This window comes from Dreissena polymorpha, chromosome 13 (genome assembly GCF_020536995.1).
Source record: "Dreissena polymorpha isolate Duluth1 chromosome 13, UMN_Dpol_1.0, whole genome shotgun sequence".
Taxonomy (NCBI): Eukaryota; Metazoa; Mollusca; class Bivalvia; order Myida; family Dreissenidae; genus Dreissena; species Dreissena polymorpha.
The window spans coordinates 37,645,599-37,668,623 of record NC_068367.1 but is presented as its reverse complement, the minus strand read 5'-3'; the positions used below and the strand labels follow the sequence as shown (position 1 = coordinate 37,668,623).

Genomic DNA, 23,025 nt, shown 5'->3' with positions numbered 1-23,025 from the left:
AAATAGCCATGAAAGAAAGAAAATACCTAAACAATGAATTTTTAAGAAGATGTGTGCTAAAATTGTATTTTGAGGAGTTTACTATTTGAAAAAAATGTTTAAAAAATATTTAGTTAATTCTAATAATACGTATCTAAAGGATACATGTATATATACCCTGCTTCAAAGCGGGTAGGGAATTATAGAAATGCCCTTTGTCATTCCCTCTGTCAGTCCATTTGGCGGTGTGTCTGTCAATATTAATTTCATGTTTCTCCAAAAACCCATTGAAAGATTTTCAAGAAACTGGGCTTTACTGTTATGGGCATGGAGAAGAAGTTCAGAAGACATGAGTCAGTCACGCCTGCTCAAGGTCAAGGTCATATTTCAAGTTAAAAAGGCTTCATTTTAGTTTCTGCTCCTTTTCCATTACACATTTTGATGGACTTTTAGAAACCTAGGCTTAAATGTTAAGGTCATTGAGACAATATGCTTTAGGCATTGGTCATTAACGCTGGATCAGGGTCAAGGCCATACTTGAAAGTCAAAAGTGTGAGTATCTATTTTTTTGTTTCGTACATATCTCTTAAACTCTTTCAAGGATAAAAAGTTAGGTACAATGTTTAGGCCATTTGGAAAATGTGCAGAAGGCATTAGTCAATGATGCCAGCTTAAAGTCAAGGTTGTAATTCAAGGTCAAAGGTTTGAGTGTGTATTTTTGTGTCCACTTCATATCTTTTTATGCCTTCCTTCGAAGAAGAGGGGGTATATTGTTTTGCACATGTCGGTCGGTCGGTCGGTCCATCCGTCGGTCCGTCCACCAGATGGTTTCCGGATGATAACTCCAGAACGCTTAGGCCTATGATCATGAAACTTCATAGGTACATTGATCATGACTGGCAGATGACCCCTGTTAATTTTCAGGTCACTAGGCCAAAAGTCAAGGTCACAGTGATAGAAAACGTAATCACACAAAGGCTGCCACTACAACTGACAGCCTATATGAGGGGGGCATGCATGTTTTACAAACAGCCCTTGATTACTTTATAAATGATTTAGATGAAATATGGCTTCAATGTAAAGGTCATTTAGATGAAGTGGAAAAGCCTCGGGAAGAATGGCAAGTCCAAGGACAATGTCATACTTGGGGTCAAATGTTTGAGCCTGTATTTTCACGTCTGACCCATATCTCCTTTACCCATTGAAGAATGTTGGTAAAATTTTGCTACAATGTTTAGGTCATATAGGTGAAGGTATGAGTCAGGCGTGCTGGCTAACAGTCAAAGTCACATTTGAAGGTCAAAGGTTTGTGCTTCCATTTTTGCAAGCTCTCCAAATATATGAAGCCTTTGAAAGGGTTTCCTGAAACATGGCAATCATTTTAAGGTCATGAAGATGATGTGTAGAAGGCATAAGTCAGTCGCTCTGGCTCAAGGTCACTTGTTTTTGTCTGCTTTATATCTCATATTTCCACTCAAGGATTTTTACTAAAAGTTAACATCATTCAGAAGACGTCAAGCAGTCTTGAGTCAGTCAAGCCTGCTTAAAAATAAGGTCAGCATTTCAAGGTGAAAAGTATCACTGCAGAGGATACAGCTGTCTTTTAGCCTGCCATATTTTATAACAATGCAGGATCCTTGAATGCACTGTGTATAAAATCAAACTTCAAATTAATTTTGGTAAATAAGTCCATCGCTTTACAATCTGTTATTTTCTTTAAATTTCAGGTCCAATATAAGAAACCATTCCCTATAGAAAAAGTACATTGTATACATTTTTATGTTCCCCCAAATAATTTTGGGGGGAGCATATAGTCGCCGCTTCGTCTGTCCGTCCGTTCGTGTGTCCGTCCGTGTGTCCGCCCGTGCACAATTTTTGTCCGGGCAATTTCTCAGCAACTAATGACCCGAATTCAATGAAACTTTATGAGAAGCTTCACTACCAAGAGGAGATGTGCATATTAACAGCAGGTTCTGGTCGGATGATTTTTCACAGAGTTATGGCCCTTTGAAATTTTTCATTAACTGTTCATATAGTGCAATTATTGTCCGGGCTATTTCTCAGCAACTCATGACCGGAATTCAATGAAACTTTATGGGAAGCTTTACTACCAATAACAGATGTGCATATTATCAGCGGGTTCTGGTCAGATGATTTTTCACAGAGTTATGGCCCTTTGAAATTTTCCGTTAACTGTACATATAGTGCAATTCTTGTCCGGGCTATTTCTCAGCAACTAATGAACGGAATTCAATAAATCTTTATGGGAAGCTTCACTACCAAGAGGAGATGTGCATATTATCAGCGGGTTCTGGTCGGATGATTTTTCACAGAGTTATGGCCCTTTGAAATTTTCCATTAACTGTACAAATAGTGCAATTCTTGTCCGGGCTATTTCTCAGCAACTATTGACCGAAGTTCAATGAAACTTTATGGGAAGCTTCACTACCAAGAGGAAATGTGCATATTATCAGCGGGTTCTGGTCGGATGATTTTTCACAGAGTTATGGCCCTTTGAAATTTTATATACCGTAAAAAAATTCATGTCCCCCCAACTACTGTGCCCTCAAGACATTTCCTTTTATCTGAATATATAGTGCAATATTGTGACAAAAAAAATCCTTTTGGGAGCATCAACCATCTCCGAAGGTTTCTTGTAAAATCACTTTTATTTCAATTTTAAAGTAGTTGATAGCAAAAAACGTCAACCTCAATTTTCCATTTTTAGTCAGAACGATGCAATTTTTCCCAATCCAAAGAGACCAGGCCCATTCCCACAATTGTGAAAAAAAAAACACTGATTTATTCCATGCATGTGCAAAGATCAATGTCATTGATACTGTTTTAGACGGAATGGTGGCACCCATATAGCCCAAAGGACAGAGTACCATCTATCTGACATCTTCAGAGACTTGCTGAACTTTGCTGCCCGATACCTACACGTGAATGGCAGACTTGTGTACTGGTTTCCTGTTCAGTTGCATACGTAGGTACCATCATTAGAATAATATGAGCTTCATTCTGGGTAAATGGGGTTTAATCTTATGTGTTAAGTGTTGTCCCAGGTTGCCTAGGCTAATCATGGACGACACTTTCCTGAACTGGATTTACATTAATAAGAGACTTCCTTTAAGTGAAAAGTGTTGTCCCTGATTAGCCTGAGCAGACTGCATATAAGTGTAAAGTGTTGTCCCTGATTAGCCTGAGCAGACTGCATATAAGTGTAAAGTGTTGTCCCTGATTAGCCTGAGCAGACTGCATATAAGTGTAAAGTGTTGTCCCTGATTAGCCTGAGCAGACTGCATATAAGTGTAAAGTGTTGTCCCTGATTAGCCTGTGCAGTCTGCATATAAGTGTAAACTGTTGCCCAGATTAGCCTGAGCAGACTGCATATAAGTGTAAAGTGTTGTCCCTGATTAGCCTGAGCAGACTGCATATAAGTGTAAAGTGTTGTCCCTGATTAGCCTGTGCAGTCTGCATATAAGTGTAAAGTGTTGCCCAGATTAGCCTGAGCAGACTGCATATAAGCGTAAAGTGTTGGCCCTGATTAGCCTTAGCAGACTGCATATAAGTGTAAAGTGTTGTCCCTGATTAGCCTGAGCAGACTGCATATAAGTGTGAAGTGTTGTCCCTGATTAGCCTGAGCAGACTGCATATAAGTGTAAAGTGTTGTCCCTGATTAGCCTGAGCAGACTGCATATAAGTGTAAAGTGTTGTCCCTGATTAGCCTGAGCAGACTGCATATAAGTGTAAAGTGTTGTCCCTGATTAGCCTGAGCAGACTGCATATAAGCGTAAAGTGTTGTCCCTGATTAGCCTGAGCAGACTGCATATAAGTGTAAAGTGTTGTCCCTGATTAGCCTGAGCAGACTGCATATAAGTGTAAAGTGTTGTCCCTGATTAGCCTGAGCAGACTGCATATAAGTGTGAAGTGTTGTCCCTGATTAGCCTGAGCAGACTGCATATAAGTGTAAAGTGTTGTCCCTGATTAGCCTGAGCAGACTGCATATAAGTGTAAAGTGTTGTCCCTGATTAGCCTGAGCAGACTGCATATAAGTGTAAAGTGTTGTCCCTGATTAGCCTGAGCAGACTGCATATAAGCGTAAAGTGTTGTCCCTGATTAGCCTGAGCAGACTGCATATCAGTGTAAAGTGTTGTCCCTGATTAGCCTGAGCAGACTGCATATAAGTGTAAAGTGTTGTCCCTGATTAGCCTGAGCAGACTGCATATAAGTGTGAAGTGTTGTCCCTGATTAGCCTGAGCAGACTGCATATAAGTGTAAAGTGTTGTCCCTGATTAGCCTGAGCAGACTGCATATAAGTGTAAAGTGTTGTCCCTGATTAGCCTGAGCAGACTGCATATAAGTGTAAAGTGTTGTCCCTGATTAGCCTGAGCAGACTGCATATAAGTGTAAAGTGATGTCCCTGATTAGCCTGAGCAGACTGCATATAAGCGTAAAGTGTTGTCCCTGATTAGCCTGAGCAGACTGCATATAAGTGTAAAGTGTTGTCCCTGATTAGCCTGAGCAGACTGCATATAAGTGTAAAGTGTTGTCCCTGATTAGCCTGAGCAGACTTCATATAAGTGTTAAGTGCTGTCCCTGATTAGCTTGAGCAGACTGCATATAAGTGTAAAGTGATGTCCCTGATTAGCCTGAGCAAACTGCATATAAGTGTAAAGTGCTGTCCCTGATTAGCCTGAGCAGACTGCATATAAGTGTAAAGTGTTGTCCCTGATTAGCCTGAGCAGACTGCATATAAGTGTGAAGTGTTGTCCCTGATTAGCCTGAGCAGACTGCATATAAGTGTAAAGTGTTGTCCCTGATTAGCCTGAGCAGACTGCATATAAGTGTAAAGTGTTGTCCCTGATTAGCCTGAGCAGACTGCATATAAGTGTAAAGTGTTGTCCCTGATTAGCCTGAGCAGACTGCATATAAGTGTAAAGTGATGTCCCTGATTAGCCTGAGCAGACTGCATATAAGCGTAAAGTGTTGTCCCTGATTAGCCTGAGCAGACTGCATATAAGTGTAAAGTGTTGTCCCTGATTAGCCTGAGCAGACTGCATATAAGTGTAAAGTGTTGTCCCTGATTAGCCTGAGCAGACTGCATATAAGTGTTAAGTGCTGTCCCTGATTAGCTTGAGCAGACTGCATATAAGTGTAAAGTGATGTCCCTGATTAGCCTGAGCAAACTGCATATAAGTGTTAAGTGCTGTCCCTGATTAGCCTGAGCAGACTGCATATAAGTGTAAAGTGTTGTCCCTGATTAGCCTGAGCAGACTGCATATAAGTGTAAAGTGTTGTCCCTGATTAGCCTGAGCAGACTGCATATAAGTGTAAAGTGTTGTCCCTGATTAGCCTGAGCAGACTGCATATAAGTGTAAAGTGATGTCCCTGATTAGCCTGAGCAGACTGCATATAAGTGTAAAGTGTTGTCCCTGATTAGCCTGAGCAGACTGCATATAAGTGTAAAGTGTTGTCCCTGATTAGCCTGAGCAGACTGCATATAAGTGTAAAGTGTTGTCCCTGATTAGCCTGAGCAGACTGCATATAAGTGTAAAGTGTTGTCCCTGATTAGCCTGAGCAGACTGCATATAAGTGTAAAGTGTTGTCCCTGATTAGCCTGAGCAGACTGCATATAAGTGTAAAGTGTTGTCCCTGATTAGCCTGAGCAGACTGCATATAAGTGTAAAGTGTTGTCCCTGATTAGCCTGAGCAGACTGCATATAAGTGTAAAGTGTCGCCCAGATTAGCCTGAGCAGACTGCATATAAGTGTAAAGTGTTGTCCCTGATTAGCCTGAGCAGACTGCATATAAGTGTAAAGTGTTAACCCTGATTAGCCTGAGCAGACCAAACAGGCTAATGTGGGACAACACTTTACGCACATTCATTAAGCCCCTTTTTTCCCAGAACAAGACTCATATAAGTCACAGTAAAGTGTGAGTATTCATTAATTAAGAAGATTAACTGTGTTACAGTTGAGTTTGTTTGTTTTTGGTACAAACAGGTTTATGATTTTTAGAGACCTTCATAGGCTGAAAGGTTACTCTCTCATTTAACCAACTGAACATGGTGGTTATAAGCTTGAGATTGCACTGCTAATTTAATTAAAGTTAAGTAATATATTAACCTTTTAACACATGTGTTTGTGCACGGCCACATTTCTTGTTTAATTAACAACTTAATAAGTATACTATTTTATTTTTGTGTTTTTTTTTCAGGGAAATGTGTTCTTGTTTTTTTAATATTTATGTTATTTTCTATTTTTGCCATTATTTATTGTCTTTATTTTTCAAATAAACAGAAGAAAATTGTTCACTGTTAAGCCTGCAAAACATAATATTACCCCACAAAAAAACAAAAAAATTAGGTCATTTTGCTACACCTGGTTGTAGTATCCAACACATCCAACACAGTGAAAAATAGCTGGGTGTTAATTGTTATTTCATTATTTCATTGATTGTTATTTCATGATTTCATAATGCACGCATGAAGTAGGTACAAATAGGCACACATATACATCATGCACTTAATGGCATCACCTCAAAGATATGCATTTTTATACAGTTTTTGTTCCTTAGAAACGCAAATGAAATTTAAGACATTTCTTACTATTATCAAGTTTTAAAGGCATACTTTCCACCACTTAGATAGTGATGAGCAGCAAACAGCATAAAACCTGGCCCTGTGTTCAATTTCCTTTGTGAACACGGGGCCTGAACAGACTGCGAATTACTCAGATGTTAGTCTGGTTTTATGCTGGTTGCAAAAAGCCATTTTCACCATGCTTCTGAAGGGAAGGGTAAACGGCACCCCCTTTATTTTCAGGTACGCTGAAGGTAACATCCCAAGTCATCCTTGTTTACGACTTGTTCACAATTGTGAGCAGAAACTCAACTCGAAAGTGGGGAGACGACTGATTACCATGGAGAAAGTCTGTGAATTTAATGTAAGTTGTATCTTGTTATGAACAGCATTTATCTATTTCTATATTAAGTCATTCTTATTTCTAAGCTTTGTAATTTGCTCAAACCAGTTTTTATAAAAAAAAATAAATAATAATAATCTTTATTCTTTTCAAACATTAATGTAGAACAGAATGAAGTGTGCAATATATCATAATATCTCCACATACTTAGTTGTTTCCTCACATATTATGTGTTATATTAGATTTAGCGCTTTCATTGGTCAGTTTAAATGTCCCTTTATAGAAATGGATAAAAGGCACATACAGTGCTCACTCTGGCCTTCAGAAAATAATAGCCATATTTTTTTTCCTTAAAAAAATAATAGCCAAAACATATGCGGACTTTTCCGCAAAACGGTACTGAAGGCAAAAAGAAAGAAAAAACCATGAATTTCATTTTATCTATGTTTTATTAAATGTATATCTATTGATTTAAGTTATAATATATATATATATACTCAAAAACAAGCATAATATCAGTGTATCATTTTCTTATAAAATATTATCATGGCTTTGCAATAAAGAATACAATCAATGTTGTGGGTGTGACTTAACAAACCAGATCTCAGCTACAGTTACATACACATAAGAATTAAGGGCAGAGGCCCCAACCCACCCAGAGCACTAATTATACTATTTTTTATAGTTTTTCCAATTGCAATTTTTGGTGAATACTCGAAATATTATAAACCACACCTTCCGTATCACCGCATGTGTATTCGTCATTCTATTTTTGCTGTTATGAACTTCGAAAATAAATCATAATGGACGAAAAAAATACAGTATCCGAAAACGGTAATCCGAAAAATTGTACGCGTTTTGCACATGAAATATGCATAATATAAAATATTAATATGCATAATCTAAAATGTGCATATCGTTCGACTACTTTATCTCTTAATACGGCGTTTGCCATCGGCCGCAATATTGTAGGCAGAGGCCAATATCAATTGTAAATGATTTAATCCAAAAATAACACTTTCGCAATGCCGATCATGTTTACACCAATTAACGTCACAGCGCGTGAGTTAAAATACCCCACCTTAGTGTAATTCCAAACACGTGTTTCGTTAAAATTAGCTGACCATGGCATATGCCGGGTCCCTTTGAATTGGGAAAACCAGGTTACCTGGTTAAAAATTGGAATCATTATGTTAAAGCAGACGACAAACATCGGTAATTACGGGGATAATTAGTTGATGGCGATTAAATAATTATTTCATCAAGCAATGTTCAACGTAATCTAATTGCAGAAAAAACGGCGTGCAAAACAAAACCAGCCAACAATACATGTATTAGCGGCGATTTTCAATAATGACGATTAAATAATAATTGGCGAAAAATTAACAAAGATCTAACAGTTACCGATAATTGGTAAAGCACAGGGAGATTAAAGACGTTTTTTCCGAAATATATCACTGCTGTCGGACACTGATTGAGAAAAATGCTCAAGGCCACAATTTAGCAGAAGTTATTGACGCGTGTATGACAATACACAGGGTCGAGTGTGTACACAGGTAATCTCGTTATCGATTTTTCCTGCTTGATGGCCCGATTTGCAGGCGTTTCGCAATCGCCGGACAACATTTAGTGGCAATTTTTTTTTTTTATGTAGGCGGATAAAATAATCGCCATTTTTTCTAGACAATTTTAAGAAATAATAGCCAGTTGGATAAAATAATCGCCATTGGCGATAATGTCTGGCAGCAGCGTGAGCACTGACATAATACGGCAGCAGGCAACTGACTTCTTTGATAGTAGAATGTTTTCCTTACTATAGGTAACCTGCTACTTTTGGCTTTAACCTAATTATTTTCGCTTGATTTCATTGAAAACCTAAGGCTTATTGAGACACTATTTTTGCCCTACTTAAGTTAACCTGGTACTTTTGGAACATAATTTGGCTTTATTTTATCTTGATTGCATTGAATCCCTGAGGCTTATTTAGATGCTCTTTGACTCTTTTTGCACTTGATTTCTTTTGGGAAGATCTAACAGCCCCCACAGTGGGGATCAAACCCATGACCTCCTGGTTAGTAAGCAGTCACCATAGCCACCACGCAATGGCTAACTCAATATCATACTGGTTAGTAAGCAGGCACCATAGCCACCACGCAATGGCTAACTCAATATCATACTGGTTAGTAAGCAGGCACCATAGCCACCACGCAATGGCTAACTCAATATCATACTGGTTAGTAAGCAGGCACCATAGCCACCACACAATGGCTAACTCAATATCATACTGGTTAGTAAGCAGGCACCATAGCCACCACACAATGGCTAACTCAATATCATACTGGTTAGTAAGCAGGCACCATAGCCACCACGCAATGGCTAACTCAATATCATATTGGTTAGTAAGAAGGCACCATAGCCACCACGCAATTGCTAACTCAATATCATATTGGTTAGTAAGCAGGCACCATAGCCACCACACAATGGCTAACTCAATATCATACTGGTTAGTAAGCAGGCACCATAGCCACCACGCAATGGCTAACTCAATATCATACTGGTAAGTAAGCAGGCACCATAGCCACCACGCAATGGCTTACTCAATATCATACTGGTTAGTAAGCAGGCACCATAGCCACCACGCAATGGCTAACTCAATATAATACTGGTTAGTAAGCAGGCACATAGCCACCACGCAATTGCTAACTCAATATCATATTGGTTAGTAAGCAGGCACCATAGCCACCACACAATTGCTAACTCAATATCATAGTGGTTAGTAAGCAGGCACCATAGCCACCACGCAATTGCTAACTCAATATCATACTGGTTTGTAAGCAGGCACCATAGCCACCACGCAATGGCTAACTCAATGTCATACTGGTTAGTAAGCAGGCACCATAGCCACCACCCAATTGCTAACTCAATATCATATTGGTTAGTAAGCAGGCACCATAGCCACCACGCAATGGCTAACTCAATATCATGCTGGTGAGTAAGCAGGCACCAAAGCCACCACGCAATGGCTTACTCAATATCATACTGGTTAGTAAGCAGGCACCATAGCCACCACGCAATGGCTAACTCAATATCATACTGGTAAGTAAGCAGGCACCATAGCCACCATGCAATGGCTAACTCAATGTCATACTGGTTAGTAAGCAGGCACCATAGCCACCACGCAATGGCTAACTCAATATTATACTGGTTAGTAAGCAGGCACCATAGCCACCACGCAATGGCTAACTCAATATCATACTGGTTAGTAAGCAGGCACCATAGCCACCACGCAATGGCTAACTCAATATCATACTGGTTAGTAAGCAGGCACCATAGCCACCACGCAATGGCTAACTCAATATCATACTGGTTAGTAAGCAGGCACCATAGCCACCACCCAATGGCTAACTCAATATCATACTGGTTAGTAAGCAGGCACATAGCCACCACGCAATGGCTAACTCAATATCATACTGGTTAGTAAGCAGGCACATAGCCACCACGCAATGGCTAACTCAATATCATACTGGTTAGTAAGCAGGCACATAGCCACCACGCAATGGCTAACTCAATATCATACTGGTTAGTAAGCAGGCACCATAGCCAACACGCAATGGCTACCTCAATATCCTCCTGGTTAGTAAGCAGGCACCATAGCCACCACGCAATGGCTAACTCAATATCATACTGGTTAGTAAGCAGGCACCATAGCCACCACGCAATGGCTAACTCAATATCATACTGGTTAGTAAGCAGGCACCATAGCCACCACGCAAAGGCTAACTCAATATCATACTGGTTAGTAAGCAGGCACCATAGCCACCACGCAACGGCTAACTCAATATCATACTGGTTAGTAAGCAGGCACCATAGCCACCACGCAATGGCTAACTCAATATAATACTGGTTAGTAAGTAGTCACCATAGCCACCACGCAATGGCTAACTCAATATCATACTGGTTAGTAAGCAGGCACATAGCCACCACGCAATGGCTAACTCAATATCATACTGGTTAGTAAGCAGGCACCATAGCCACCACCCAATGGCTAACTCAATATCATACTGGTTAGTAAGCAGGCACCATAGCCACCACGCAATGGCTAACTCAATGTCATACTGGTTAGTAAGCAGGCACCATAGCCACCACGCAATGGCTAACTCAATATCATACTGGTAAGTAAGCAGGCACCATAGCCACCACGCAATGGCTAACTCAATGTCATACTGGTTAGTAAGCAGGCACCATAGCCACCACGCAATGGCTAACTCAATATCATACTGGTTAGTAAGCAGGCACCATAGCCACCACGCAATGGCTAACTCAATATCATACTGGTTAGTAAGCAGGCACCATAGCCACCACGCAATGGCTAACTCAATATCATACTGGTTAGTAAGCAGGCACCATAGCCACCACGCAATGGCTAACTCAATATCATACTGGTTAGTAAGCAGGTACATAGCCACCACGCAATGGCTAACTCAATATCATACATACTGGTTAGTAAGCAGGCACATAGCCACCACGCAATGGCTAACTCAATATCATACTGGTTAGTAAGCAGGCACCATAGCCACCACGCAATGGCTAACTCAATATCATACTGGTTAGTAAGCAGGCACATAGCCACCACGCAATGGCTAACTCAATATCATACTGGTTAGTAAGCAGGCACCATAGCCAACACGCAATGGCTAACTCAATATCCTCCTGGTTAGTAAGCAGGCACCATAGCCACCACGCAATGGCTAACTAAATATCATACTGGTTAGTAAGCAGGCACCATAGCCACCACGCAATGGCTAACTCAATATCATACTGGTTAGTAAGCAGGCACCATAGCCACCACGCAATGGCTAACTCAATATCATACTGGTTAGTAAGCAGGCACCATAGCCACCACGCAATGGCTAACTCAATATCATACTGGTTAGTAAGCAGGCACCATAGCCACCACCCAATGGCTAACTCAATATCATACTGGTTAGTAAGCAGGCACATAGCCACCACGCAATGGCTAACTCAATATCATACTGGTTAGTAAGCAGGCACATAGCCACCACGCAATGGCTAACTCAATATCATACTGGTTAGTAAGCAGGCACATAGCCACCACGCAATGGCTAACTCAATATCATACTGGTTAGTAAGCAGGCACCATAGCCAACACGCAATGGCTACCTCAATATCCTCCTGGTTAGTAAGCAGGCACCATAGCCACCACGCAATGGCTAACTCAATATCATACTGGTTAGTAAGCAGGCACCATAGCCACCACACAATGGCTAACTCAATATCATACTGGTTAGTAAGCAGGCACCATAGCCACCACGCAAAGGCTAACTCAATATCATACTGGTTAGTAAGCAGGCACCATAGCCACCACGCAACGGCTAACTCAATATCATACTGGTTAGTAAGCAGGCACCATAGCCACCACGCAATGGCTAACTCAATATAATACTGGTTAGTAAGCAGTCACCATAGCCACCACGCAATGGCTAACTCAATATCATACTGGTTAGTAAGCAGGCACATAGCCACCACGCAATGGCTAACTCAATATCATACTGGTTAGTAAGCAGGCACCATAGCCACCACGCAACAGCTAACTCAATATCATACTGGTTAGTAAGCAGGCACATAGCCACCACACAATGGCTATCATACTGGTTAGTAAGCAGGCACATAGCCACCACACAATGGCTAACTCAATATAATACTGGTAAGTAAGCAGGCACCATAGCCACCACCCAATGGCTAACTCAATATCATACTGGTTAGTAAGCAGGCACCATAGCCACCACGCAATGGCTAACTCAATATCATACTGGTTAGTAAGCAGGTACATAGCCACCACGCAATGGCTAACTCAATATCATACTGGTTAGTAAGCAGGCACATAGCCACCACGCAATGGCTAACTCAATATCATACTGGTTAGTAAGCAGGCACCATAGCCACCACGCAATGGCTAACTCAATATCATACTGGTTAGTAAGCAGGCACATAGCCACCACGCAATGGCTAACTCAATATCATACTGGTTAGTAAGCAGGCACCATAGCCAACACGCAATGGCTAACTCAATATCCTCCTGGTTAGTAAGCAGGCACCATAGCCACCACGCAATGGCTAACTCAATATCATACTGGTTAGTAAGCAGGCACCATAGCCACCACGTAATGGCTAACTCAATGTCATACTGGTTAGTAAGCAGGCACCATAGCCACCACGCAATGGCTAACTCAATATCATACTGGTTAGTAAGCAGGCACCATAGCCACCACGCAATGGCTAACTCAATATCATACTGGTTAGTAAGCAGGCACCATAGCCACCACGCAATGGCTAACTCAATATCATACTGGTTAGTAAGCAGGCACCATAGCCACCACGCAATGGCTAACTCAATATCATACTGGTTAGTAAGCAGGTACATAGCCACCACGCAATGGCTAACTCAATATCATACTGGTTAGTAAGCAGGCACATAGCCACCACGCAATGGCTAACTCAATATCATACTGGTTAGTAAGCAGGCACCATAGCCACCTCGCAATGGCTAACTCAATATCATACTGGTTAGTAAGCAGGCACATAGCCACCACGCAATGGCTAACTCAATATCATACTGGTTAGTAAGCAGGCACCATAGCCAACACGCAATGGCTAACTCAATATCCTCCTGGTTAGTAAGCAGGCACCATAGCCACCACGCAATGGCTAACTCAATATCATACTGGTTAGTAAGCAGGCACCATAGCCACCACGCAATGGCTAACTCAATATCATAAGCCTAATTCTGGGCTGAATGCATGTGGGTAAATTGTCATCCCAGATTAGCCTGTGCAGTCCGCACTGAAAAATCAGGGACAACACTTTCCACCTAGACTTAATATTTGTTTAGAATATACTTTCTTTAAATGAAAAATTTCATACAAACAGAAAGTGTTGTCCCTGATAAGCCTGTGCAGACTGCACAGGCTAATCTGGTACAACACTTAACACACATGCATTTAGGCCAGTTCTTCCATTACTTCCATATTTTTACATACTTTCACATAATTTTCCATTATTTCCCTTAATTCACATAATTTTCCATAATTCCACATCATTTCAGGATGACATGCAAGATGCCAAGCTTGCAGTGGACCATTTCCAAGAGGCCTCGTTCAGAGACATGTACTTCAGTGAGTCCAGCGTACTGAAGGAGAAGCTGACCCAAGCGAGGTCCAGACCCCTGAAAAGTGCGCCCCAAAATGACCTTGAAGTGAACAAACGACCCCAAAATGACCTTGAATTGAACAAACAACCCCAAAATGACCTTGAATTGTGCAAACAACCCCAAAATGACCTTGTAGAGAGCAGAAGAGACTTTAGTGAAGATGGGGTAAATGATAAATTGTCGCAATTGAATTTGAAATGAGAAACCAAACAAATGAGTGGTGAGAAATGTGAAAAAATGATTGATAATCTCAATCGAAGTCTTGACCTCAAAAAAGTGGGCCCCAAAATGACCTTGAAGTTTGGCAAAAAGACATAGCAAAGATGGGGTCAACAACAAGTGTTGAAGATTGATCATCTGAAAAAAGTCTTGACCTCTGAAATATACACCTGAAATAGCAATGAAGTGAGCAAACAAAATATAAGCAAAGATGGTGGCAAGAGGGTCTGTGAAAGTATTAAATTTCAAACCTTACAAATGTTTGTCCTAAAATGACTTTGATGTGAGTGAACATGGTAATATTGCAGGTTACAGTGATGAATACAAATTGACCCAATCAGAAACTGGATCTCCTAAGGGCACTGTTGTAAGAATCTTGAACATAGGGTTTATTATAGTCAAGATGGCAACCTCCATGCAGTAAAAAGTGTTTAGCCTTTATTTTGCATTCAAATTTGCTTTATATCTCAACTTTACTCGCGGCAAAATTTTCTTAGTGGAGCTATAATTAGGTCATCCTTCTAAGAAATTTTGCAATGAGGAAAGTCGAGATATAGAACGAATATTAATACAATATATCGATATATAAACGCTAACCCTTTCAGTGCGGGAACCGAATTTTAAAGGCCTTTGCAAACAGTTTGGATCCGGATGAGACGCCACAGAACGTGGCGTCTCATCAGGATCCAATCTGTTTGCTATTCTGATAGTATTCTTTGAAAAAAATAGAAGAAAATGCTAATTTTAGAAATTCTGCAGACGACATTTTAGCAGACAAAAAATTTCCCAGCATGCAAAGGGCTAATCACTGTCTTACTGATATGGCTGGAAAGTGAACCAAATTTTAACAATTAATAAAAGTAATAAACAGCGAAGAATACCTGTCTCAGTATGGATGTTGTCATCTCGTTTGGCATGTGATTACCCCCTCTGTTGAAGTGTGGCAACAAGTAAATAGTAAAGGGGTAGGTGAAAAGAAGTCAGAATCTGGTTCATCACAAGTATCTTTAATATCAAAACACCTTGAGAAAATGTCTTAAAAGGAAAGAGTGACAGTGCTTGTGATTCAAACTTTAGAACAATGGTTGGTGATATTGGTGAGATTTTAAAAATTGTAATAGAAAATGTATGTGATACCTGCATGATGTCTATTGATTATAAGGGATTTGATGGTAAGCTACAAATTAAATTTCATATTTTGTCTGCTAATGCAAAGATTACTGCAACATTTTGAAACCGAAGACTGTAAAAAATTATGGGAAAATAACAATGTTGTGTTTGAACCTGTGTTGACTGACTATTTTTATGCCCCCGGATCGAAAGATCAGGGGTATATTTTTGTTTATGCCCCCCGGATCGAAAGATCGGGGGTATATTGTTTTTGGCCTGTCTGTCATTGTATGTGTGTGTGTGTGTGTGTGTCCCAAAACTTTAACCAAAACTTTAACCTTGGTCATAACTTTTGCAATATTGAAGATAGCAACTTGATATTTGGCATGCATGTGTATCTCATGGAGCTGCACACTTTGAGTGGTGCAAGGTCAATGTCATCCTTCAAGGTCAAGGTCAAAAAAACAAATTCAAAAACTGTAACCAAAACTTTAACCTTCTTCATAACTTTTGCAATATTGAGCATAGCAACTTGATATTTGGCATGCATGTGTATCTCATGGAGCTGCACATTTTAAGTGGTGAAAGGTCAAGGTCATTCTTCAAGGTCACAGGTCAAAAAAATAATTCAAAGCAGCGCATAAGGGGGCATTGTGTTTCTGAAAAACACATCTCTTGTTTCTTATTAACTGGCAATAAAGGCGATAAGATAAATTGTAAATTCCTTTCTGAAATTAATCAACTAAAATTTCAGCATGTTCAACAGAAGGCTGGGGTTTTTCCGAAATTCCAACGGTTTGTAATTTCATAGCAATAGTGATTTAAATCATGACACTTAAGTGGTTGTGGGAAATAAATATACATGTAACATTAAACAAATTACACTGTTTTAAAACAAACAATTCTGTATGGATATAATTGAAAACAAACAATTCTGTATGGGTTAACTGCAAAACAAAATGCAAAAAGGCATGTCCTAAAATAGTTTTAGCACTTTAGTGACTTGCTCTGAAAATTCAATGATCATCAGGATTGCCTCTTGATTGGCTGAATTAAGTTCCTTGGAATATTTTAAGAATGTGTTTAGCCATTTTGATTCCCTTGGATTTTCTTGTTGCCATTTACAGGTTTATTTTGTGATTATCAAATTTCTGTAAAATGTTTGTTATATGTTTTTTCGTTTTTTTTATACCTAAGTTACCCACATTTTGAAACCAAATACAACAAAATAAGAACAGAATGGAATGTTTAACCCATTGCATGCTGGGTAATTTGTCATCTGCTAAAATGTCGTCTGCTGAATTTCTAAAATTAGCATTTTATTAGATTTTTTTCAAAGAATACTATCAGAATAGCAAACAGTTTGGATCCTGATGAGACGCCACGTTATGTGGCGTCTCATCAGGATCCAAACTGTTTGCAAAGGCCTTCATAATTCGGTTCCAGCACTGTAAGGGTTAATAAAAAAGCTAGGTAACAATATGTCAAACAAATTTAAATATAAAGTGCAAAACTTGACACCAAAATGTACTCAATAAATTAACAAAGAAATGTGAACTCATAGTTAAAATTAAATACATAGTTGAAATTGCATTTCCATTTGCTTCGCCGAAAAAGGTTAGAAACGTCTAAGAAGCGCTTGTCTAATTAAAAAGAAAGTTTTGTGACTTGTATGTATTAATGAGACTACATAAGCTGTGTAAGTAGGAAATAATACTGGAAATGTATAAATAGCACTTGAAATAAGTACACAATAAAATATAGGGTGCGTACTGAATAAATCATTCTGATAATAATACACACAATGATCCATTTGGCTACATGTATATAAATATTCAACATATTATCATATAGCCTCAATTGTTCTTTCCTTTTTGCTTTAATTTCTTGTTGAAAACACTAACAATAACAGAAACAACTTCCACATGCATACAATGTAAATCTAAGTTAATTTCATACAAAAATGGACATAAAACATATGTGCCTTGTTTTTGAAAAATTGGTCTTAATGCATGTGTGTAAAGCATCACACCTGATAAGCCTGTGCAGTTCGCACTTTTGTTTTAAAGAAATCTCTTCTAAACAAAACTCGAGCCGAGGCAAAAAGTGTCGTCCCTGATTAGCCTGCCTAGGCTTATCTGGGTCTACACAAGACGCTCATTCATTAACCCTTTGCTTGCTGGGAAATTTGTCGTCTGCTAAAATGTTGTTTGCTGAAGTTCTAAAATTAGCATTTTCTTTGATTTTTTTTCAAAGAATACTATCAGAATAGCAAACAGTTTGGATCCTGATGAGACGCCACGTTCTGTGGCGTCTCATCTGGATCCAAACTGTTTGCAAAGGCCTTCAAAATTCGGTTTCAGCACTAAAAGAGTTAAAGAAATCTCTTCTAAACATAAATCGAGCCTAGGCAAAAAGGGTCGTCCCTGAATAGCCTGTCTAGGCCTATCTGGGTCTACACTAGACGCTCATTCATTAAGCCCAGATTTTCCAGAACGTGTCTCATATTGTCTACAACTTGGGCACATCTCTGTATCCAAACACAACCTAAACCAGAAATAACAAAAATACCCATGCAGATTTCTTTACCCTAATATTTAACACAATTACACACACACTCACAAATGGATATCATAATACATATTGTCTACAACTTGGGCACGTCTCTGGGTTCTACCCGCCAGCTTGTTGGAAACTCCCGCCTCCTACGCTCGCGCTCGGCATCTATGGCCTCGTGGTAATAGCCGTAGTACTCTCCCCTTCCCTCGCGCTGAATAGGTACCCAGGCATCGCTCTTCGGCCAGGGATTCTGAAGGGTTAAGTGGTTTTATTTTTTAATTTTTTCAACAGCCTGAGCCCTTAGGATTTAGAGAAATAGTGCAATAAACCATGAAAATGGGGAAACTTTTACATTATTAATATGATAATAAATAACAGAATTTCACACACACAAATTCAATGTATGTTAAGCAGCATTTTAAAATTATAATATAAAGTGCTTAGCAAATATATGGTTGTATAATTAACTCAATAAACCGCTTTTTGCATTTATTTGACAGAAGTATTTTTTGCTACTTCAAACCATTATCAAGCCTTTGATTTTTTATGAACAATTACAATCTTCATTTTTGGCCATTTACATATATTTTCATTGATTGAAGATTAATTTACTTTGTTTAATAGACAATAGAAAAAAAGTATACTGCTAATTAATTTGCTGCCGACTTAAAATGAGCTATTGTGTGTTTAACATTATTCAAAATTATTTCAATTATATCAAGACAGTAACGATTTCCCAGGGTTAGTTAAACATTATTACTTTAGCTCCATTGCATTGAAAATCGGGCTTATTAGACGCTCTCAAGTCTTTTTCCTGGGCCAGAAACCAGCACTTGGTGTCTTTATGGGAGACCTAAAGAATGCTCTTCGAGTGGGGATTGAACCCGTGACCTCCTGGTCACTAGGCGGACACCATATCCATTTTGCCACGCTGATTTATCCAAGTGTTAGCAGGTTAACCACCACTTATGCAACTGCCCTATTTGATTCAGTGAAAGGGGAGGTGAAAGGCCATATAAACAATTACATGACCAATCACCACAAAAATTATTTGGCTGGGTAAAAAATCTGATTTATAATCAAGAATGCAACTATTGGTACAATCTAAGACAAGCACTGTGACAATGCAGCAGGACAAGGCAAAAGAATATTACCCCTTTCCCACTTAGATATGTATTTTCACGCATTTGTTGTCCCTAAGAAAGTTATATTTAATTTAAGACCTTTCTTACTAGATTCAAGTTTTAAAGGCTTCTTTCTTACTAGATTCAAGTTTTAAAGGCTTCATTTCCAACCCTTAGATACTGATGAGCAGCAAACAGCATAAAACCTCAACAGACTGCGAGGTACTCGCAGGCTGTTCTGGTTTTATTCTGTTTGCAAAAGCCATTTTCACTTTGCTTCTGAGTGGGAAAGGGTTACCTGGAATATGTCTTTAGGTGGCATGGAGGGCAGGTTACGTGTGTACCCCTGCAACTTAAGTGCTGGAATGCCCGTCTGCTTGAGCCCAATGTTCTTGTGATAGTAACCTGATTAGATAAGCATTTAATAGTGCAATAAAGATTCACTCACACATATATATATATATGACATTACTACCATGTCAGTTTTATATTTTTAACATGATTGCAAAATGCAATTGAATTGCACAATAATACATTAATTGTTATAATGGTAAATAAGAAGTTTTGTTATATTTTGGAAATTAAATATTGCTCTAGTTTCTTTTAAGAATTAATCAGAAATGTATCCGAAAAAGGGGGCAACATAGAATTACATATGGTGACAAAAGGGCAGCTGACTTACCTGTTTATGTATGTTAACCCTTTCAGTGCGGGAACCGAATTTTAAAGGCCTTTGCAAACAGTTTGGATCCAGATGAGACGCCACAGAACGTGGCGTCTCATCAGGATCCAAACTGTTTGCTATTCTGATAGTATTCTTTGAAAAAAAATCGAAAAAAATGCTAATTTTAGAAATTCAGCAGACGACATTTAAGCAGACGACAAATTTCCCAGCATGCAAAGGGTTAAAAATGATACATGATATTCAAACAAGCATAATAACACTAATAACTCAGCAAAACATCTACAACATTGTTTTATGTACAATGTATAATCATCAAGCATAAAAGATGCAATAATAAAGTGTGAAAGGCACTTTGAATTCTCAATTTAGAAAATATGCTTTAAAAAAAAAGTTATCTTCAATTCTTACCAGAGGCTAAATCTTTAAAATATAATTTTGTTTATGAATAATCATTCATCAAAATAGACATACTAATAAAGTATAATTAGGGTTTTGCATTGTCAATTTGGATAATGTGTTAAACAATAAATATTATATCTTCAATTGTTACCAGAGGGCGTGTCTCTCTGCCTCATAAACTCCACCCATTGGTCTTGTGACTGCATGTGGATAGCATCACGCTTTGTTTCACGTGGCAGGGACCTAAAATAATAATTGTCCGAAATCATCATTTTTTGCTTACCAGAATGACAGTACATATCTTCGGACTTTAATTTTCCATGTTTCAGTGCAACTATGAAGAGCAAAAGCCATGAAGTGACTGCATAGCGCCCCATTGGTGCAAAAAGGTACCATGTACCATCTAATTTCATATGTCATATGGTACCTGTTTGCACCAAGGGTCGAATTATGTATCGAGTTATGTATCATCATGTAAAGCAATCATTTAATCAGTTACAATACTCCGCTGTAATGTGTAAATAAATGAGGGAAACGACATGTGCAATATTTATCAATTCTAATGCAGAATTCATTTTATTTTTGTGTTCCAAAGCTTGTAAGGGAAATTTTAAATAAAGACCATGAAAAACATTTGCTTGAATTACTCCCGTAAATTTTCTGTCCTCATTGATGTTACCTTGACCCATTCTTTGACTAAAGAATTAACCCTTTAAGCGCTGGAACCAAATTTTAAAGGCCTTTGCAAACAGTTTGGATCCAGATGAGACGCCACAAAATGTGGCGTCTCATCAAATCCGAACTGTTTGCTATTCTGATAGTATTCTTTGAAAAAAATGGAAGAAAATGCTAATTTAAGAAATTCAGCAGACAACATTTTAGCAGACGACAAATTTCCCAGCATGCAAAGGGTTAAGAATAGACTTAGGCTTCACACATAAACCTCAGAGTTTGCATATATACATGCTTAACATGGAGCTGATCTCATTAACCCTTTGCATGCTGGGAAATTTGTCGTCTGCTAAAATGTCATCTGCAGAATTTCTAAAATTAGCATTTTCTTCGATTTTTTTCAAAGAATATTATCAGAATAGCAAACAGTTTGGATCCTGATGAGACGCCAGTGGCGTCTCATCTGGATCCAAACTGTTTGCAAAGGCCTTCAAAATTCGGTTCCAGCACTGAAAGAGTTAACATATCGTTCATAACGAATGATTCAATTCAGTGTGTTAACTGCCATGCTTGACTTGACTTTTGAGGAGTTTTGGTACATTACAATTTTAAGAATATTCTTTTACATTACAATTTTAAGAATATTCTTTATTTTAAAGGGGCCTTTTCATGTTTGGGTAAATTGACAAAATTGAAAAAAGTTACTTAAGATTCGCAAATTTTCGTTTTAGTTATGATAATAGTGAGAAAACAGTAATACTGAACATTTACCATGCTCTAAAATAGCCATTATATGCATCTTTTGACGATTTAAAAACCCGAAAATTTTAAAGCGTTGCAACGCGAAATGAATTAATATTTTGGAGAGTTCTGTTGTTGTCGTTATATTTTGTGAAACTACGAGGATTGGTTATATGAAGTATAAAATACACCTGCCATTGTATCCGGAAGGATGGCCGAGTGGTCTAAGTGGGAGACTTTTTACTCCAAGGGTCAGTGGTTCGAACCCTGCTGATGGTTACCTTTTTTTTCTTTTTTTAATTTTAATCTTGATTTTTTTACTGAAGCTTTTTATATCCAATGTTAACATTTATCAATATAAAGCATTTAATGACAAACTTCAAAACATGCCCAAATCAGTGAAAAGGCCCCTTTAAGATGCAAGTCTAAGAATTGTTTGATGAATATTGGCCCAGCTCACCTGTGGTCATGATACTTGATCCAGTTTCCTCTCTCCGATGGAACATAATATCCTGACCCCTCATACACATGGGAGAGGCCATCTCCCGAGAGATAGTTGTTGGACGGGGTGGAATAGTGGGGACCTGGTAGTGGAGCCGACATTGCTGAAAGTTGATGGCCTATCATTTTATTTTAGCCATGTTCTTGGAAAACTGGGCTTAATGCATGTGCGTTAATCGTTGTCCCAGATTAGCCTGTGTAGTCAGCACACACTCATCAGGGAAGAAACTCTTTGTCTAGACTAGAGTTTTGTTCAGACAGACTTCCTTTAAAAGAAATATTCCATAAAAGAGGAAACTGTCATTCATGATTTTCCTGTACAGACTGCACAGGCTAAATTGGGACGACAATTTATGCACATGCAATATGCCCCGTTTTCCCAAAGCGAGGCTAATTTTATTTCATGTTGGGTTTTAAATTTCAAAGTTCCTGAAGGATGAGGAGGACATTTTTTAATGTGTCGAAGCTTCTTATAGTCATCTTGATCTGTTTCGTAATATTTTTATGTGTAAGTACACGTGTCCTTTCTTGAACAGGTCAAACTAAGAGAAATCTTTTCGATATAAAAAACAAGCATATGTTTTGCTCTTTTAAATTTACAGGAAATACCAGCCCCATTAAGTTTAAACTAAAGCCCCTACGAGGAGGAAAGTTGCTTAAATTTTAAAACGAATGACAATGGAAGTCGGTGTAAAATTCGCATTGTTAAACTGGATTTTATTTGCATGCAGACGCAGACACGATTGCAGCGTGCGATTTGTTTTTGCAAAATGTATCGAACTAAGTTGAAACAGGCATCGAGTTTACCTTTAATTAAATGTCCACAATGTTTACCTGAACACCGCCTCACCTGTTGTTTACTTCCGTTGTCAATGCTAACCG

At 38.8% G+C, this 23,025-nt stretch overlaps 2 protein-coding genes across 2 annotated transcripts in view; one reads left to right on the top strand and one right to left on the bottom strand.

Annotated features, from left to right (window-relative positions):
- Positions 1-15,635, top strand: part of LOC127854959 (tRNA (guanine(10)-N2)-methyltransferase homolog) — a 39,130-nt gene extending 23,495 nt beyond the window's left edge. Inside the window, exons 12-14 of the mRNA XM_052390155.1 lie at positions 2,828-2,965; positions 6,806-6,926; positions 14,029-15,635. Of these exons, the coding sequence (XP_052246115.1) occupies positions 2,828-2,965; positions 6,806-6,926; positions 14,029-14,334 (565 nt within the window). The 3' untranslated portion in view covers positions 14,335-15,635. The remainder of the gene's footprint in view (positions 1-2,827; positions 2,966-6,805; positions 6,927-14,028) is intronic.
- Positions 15,636-15,701: 66 nt separating this feature from the next.
- LOC127854961 (uncharacterized) lies at positions 15,702-23,019 on the bottom strand. The gene is made up of 5 exons (XM_052390157.1): positions 22,978-23,019; positions 22,103-22,247; positions 20,381-20,472; positions 19,444-19,550; positions 15,702-18,271 (listed from the first exon to the last, which is right to left on the bottom strand). Exons 2-5 carry the CDS (start codon positions 22,243-22,245, stop codon positions 18,110-18,112), a joined length of 504 nt encoding a protein of 167 aa, XP_052246117.1. The 5' UTR covers positions 22,246-22,247; positions 22,978-23,019; the 3' UTR covers positions 15,702-18,109.
- Between the last annotated feature and the right edge of the window lie 6 nt (positions 23,020-23,025).

Excerpts from the sequence above, each read along its gene's own strand:
- LOC127854961 (XM_052390157.1), bottom strand. The coding sequence starts at position 22,245 with ATGTCGGCTCCACTACCAGGTCCCCACTATTCCACCCCGTCCAACAAC. Across the intron at positions 20,473-22,102 it reads ATCAAGTATCATGACCACAG|GTCCCTGCCACGTGAAACAA; the intron begins GTGAGCTGGGCC and ends TTATTATTTTAG. Across the intron at positions 18,272-19,443 it reads CACCTAAAGACATATTCCAG|AATCCCTGGCCGAAGAGCGA; the intron begins GTAACCCTTTCC and ends TTAACCCTTCAG.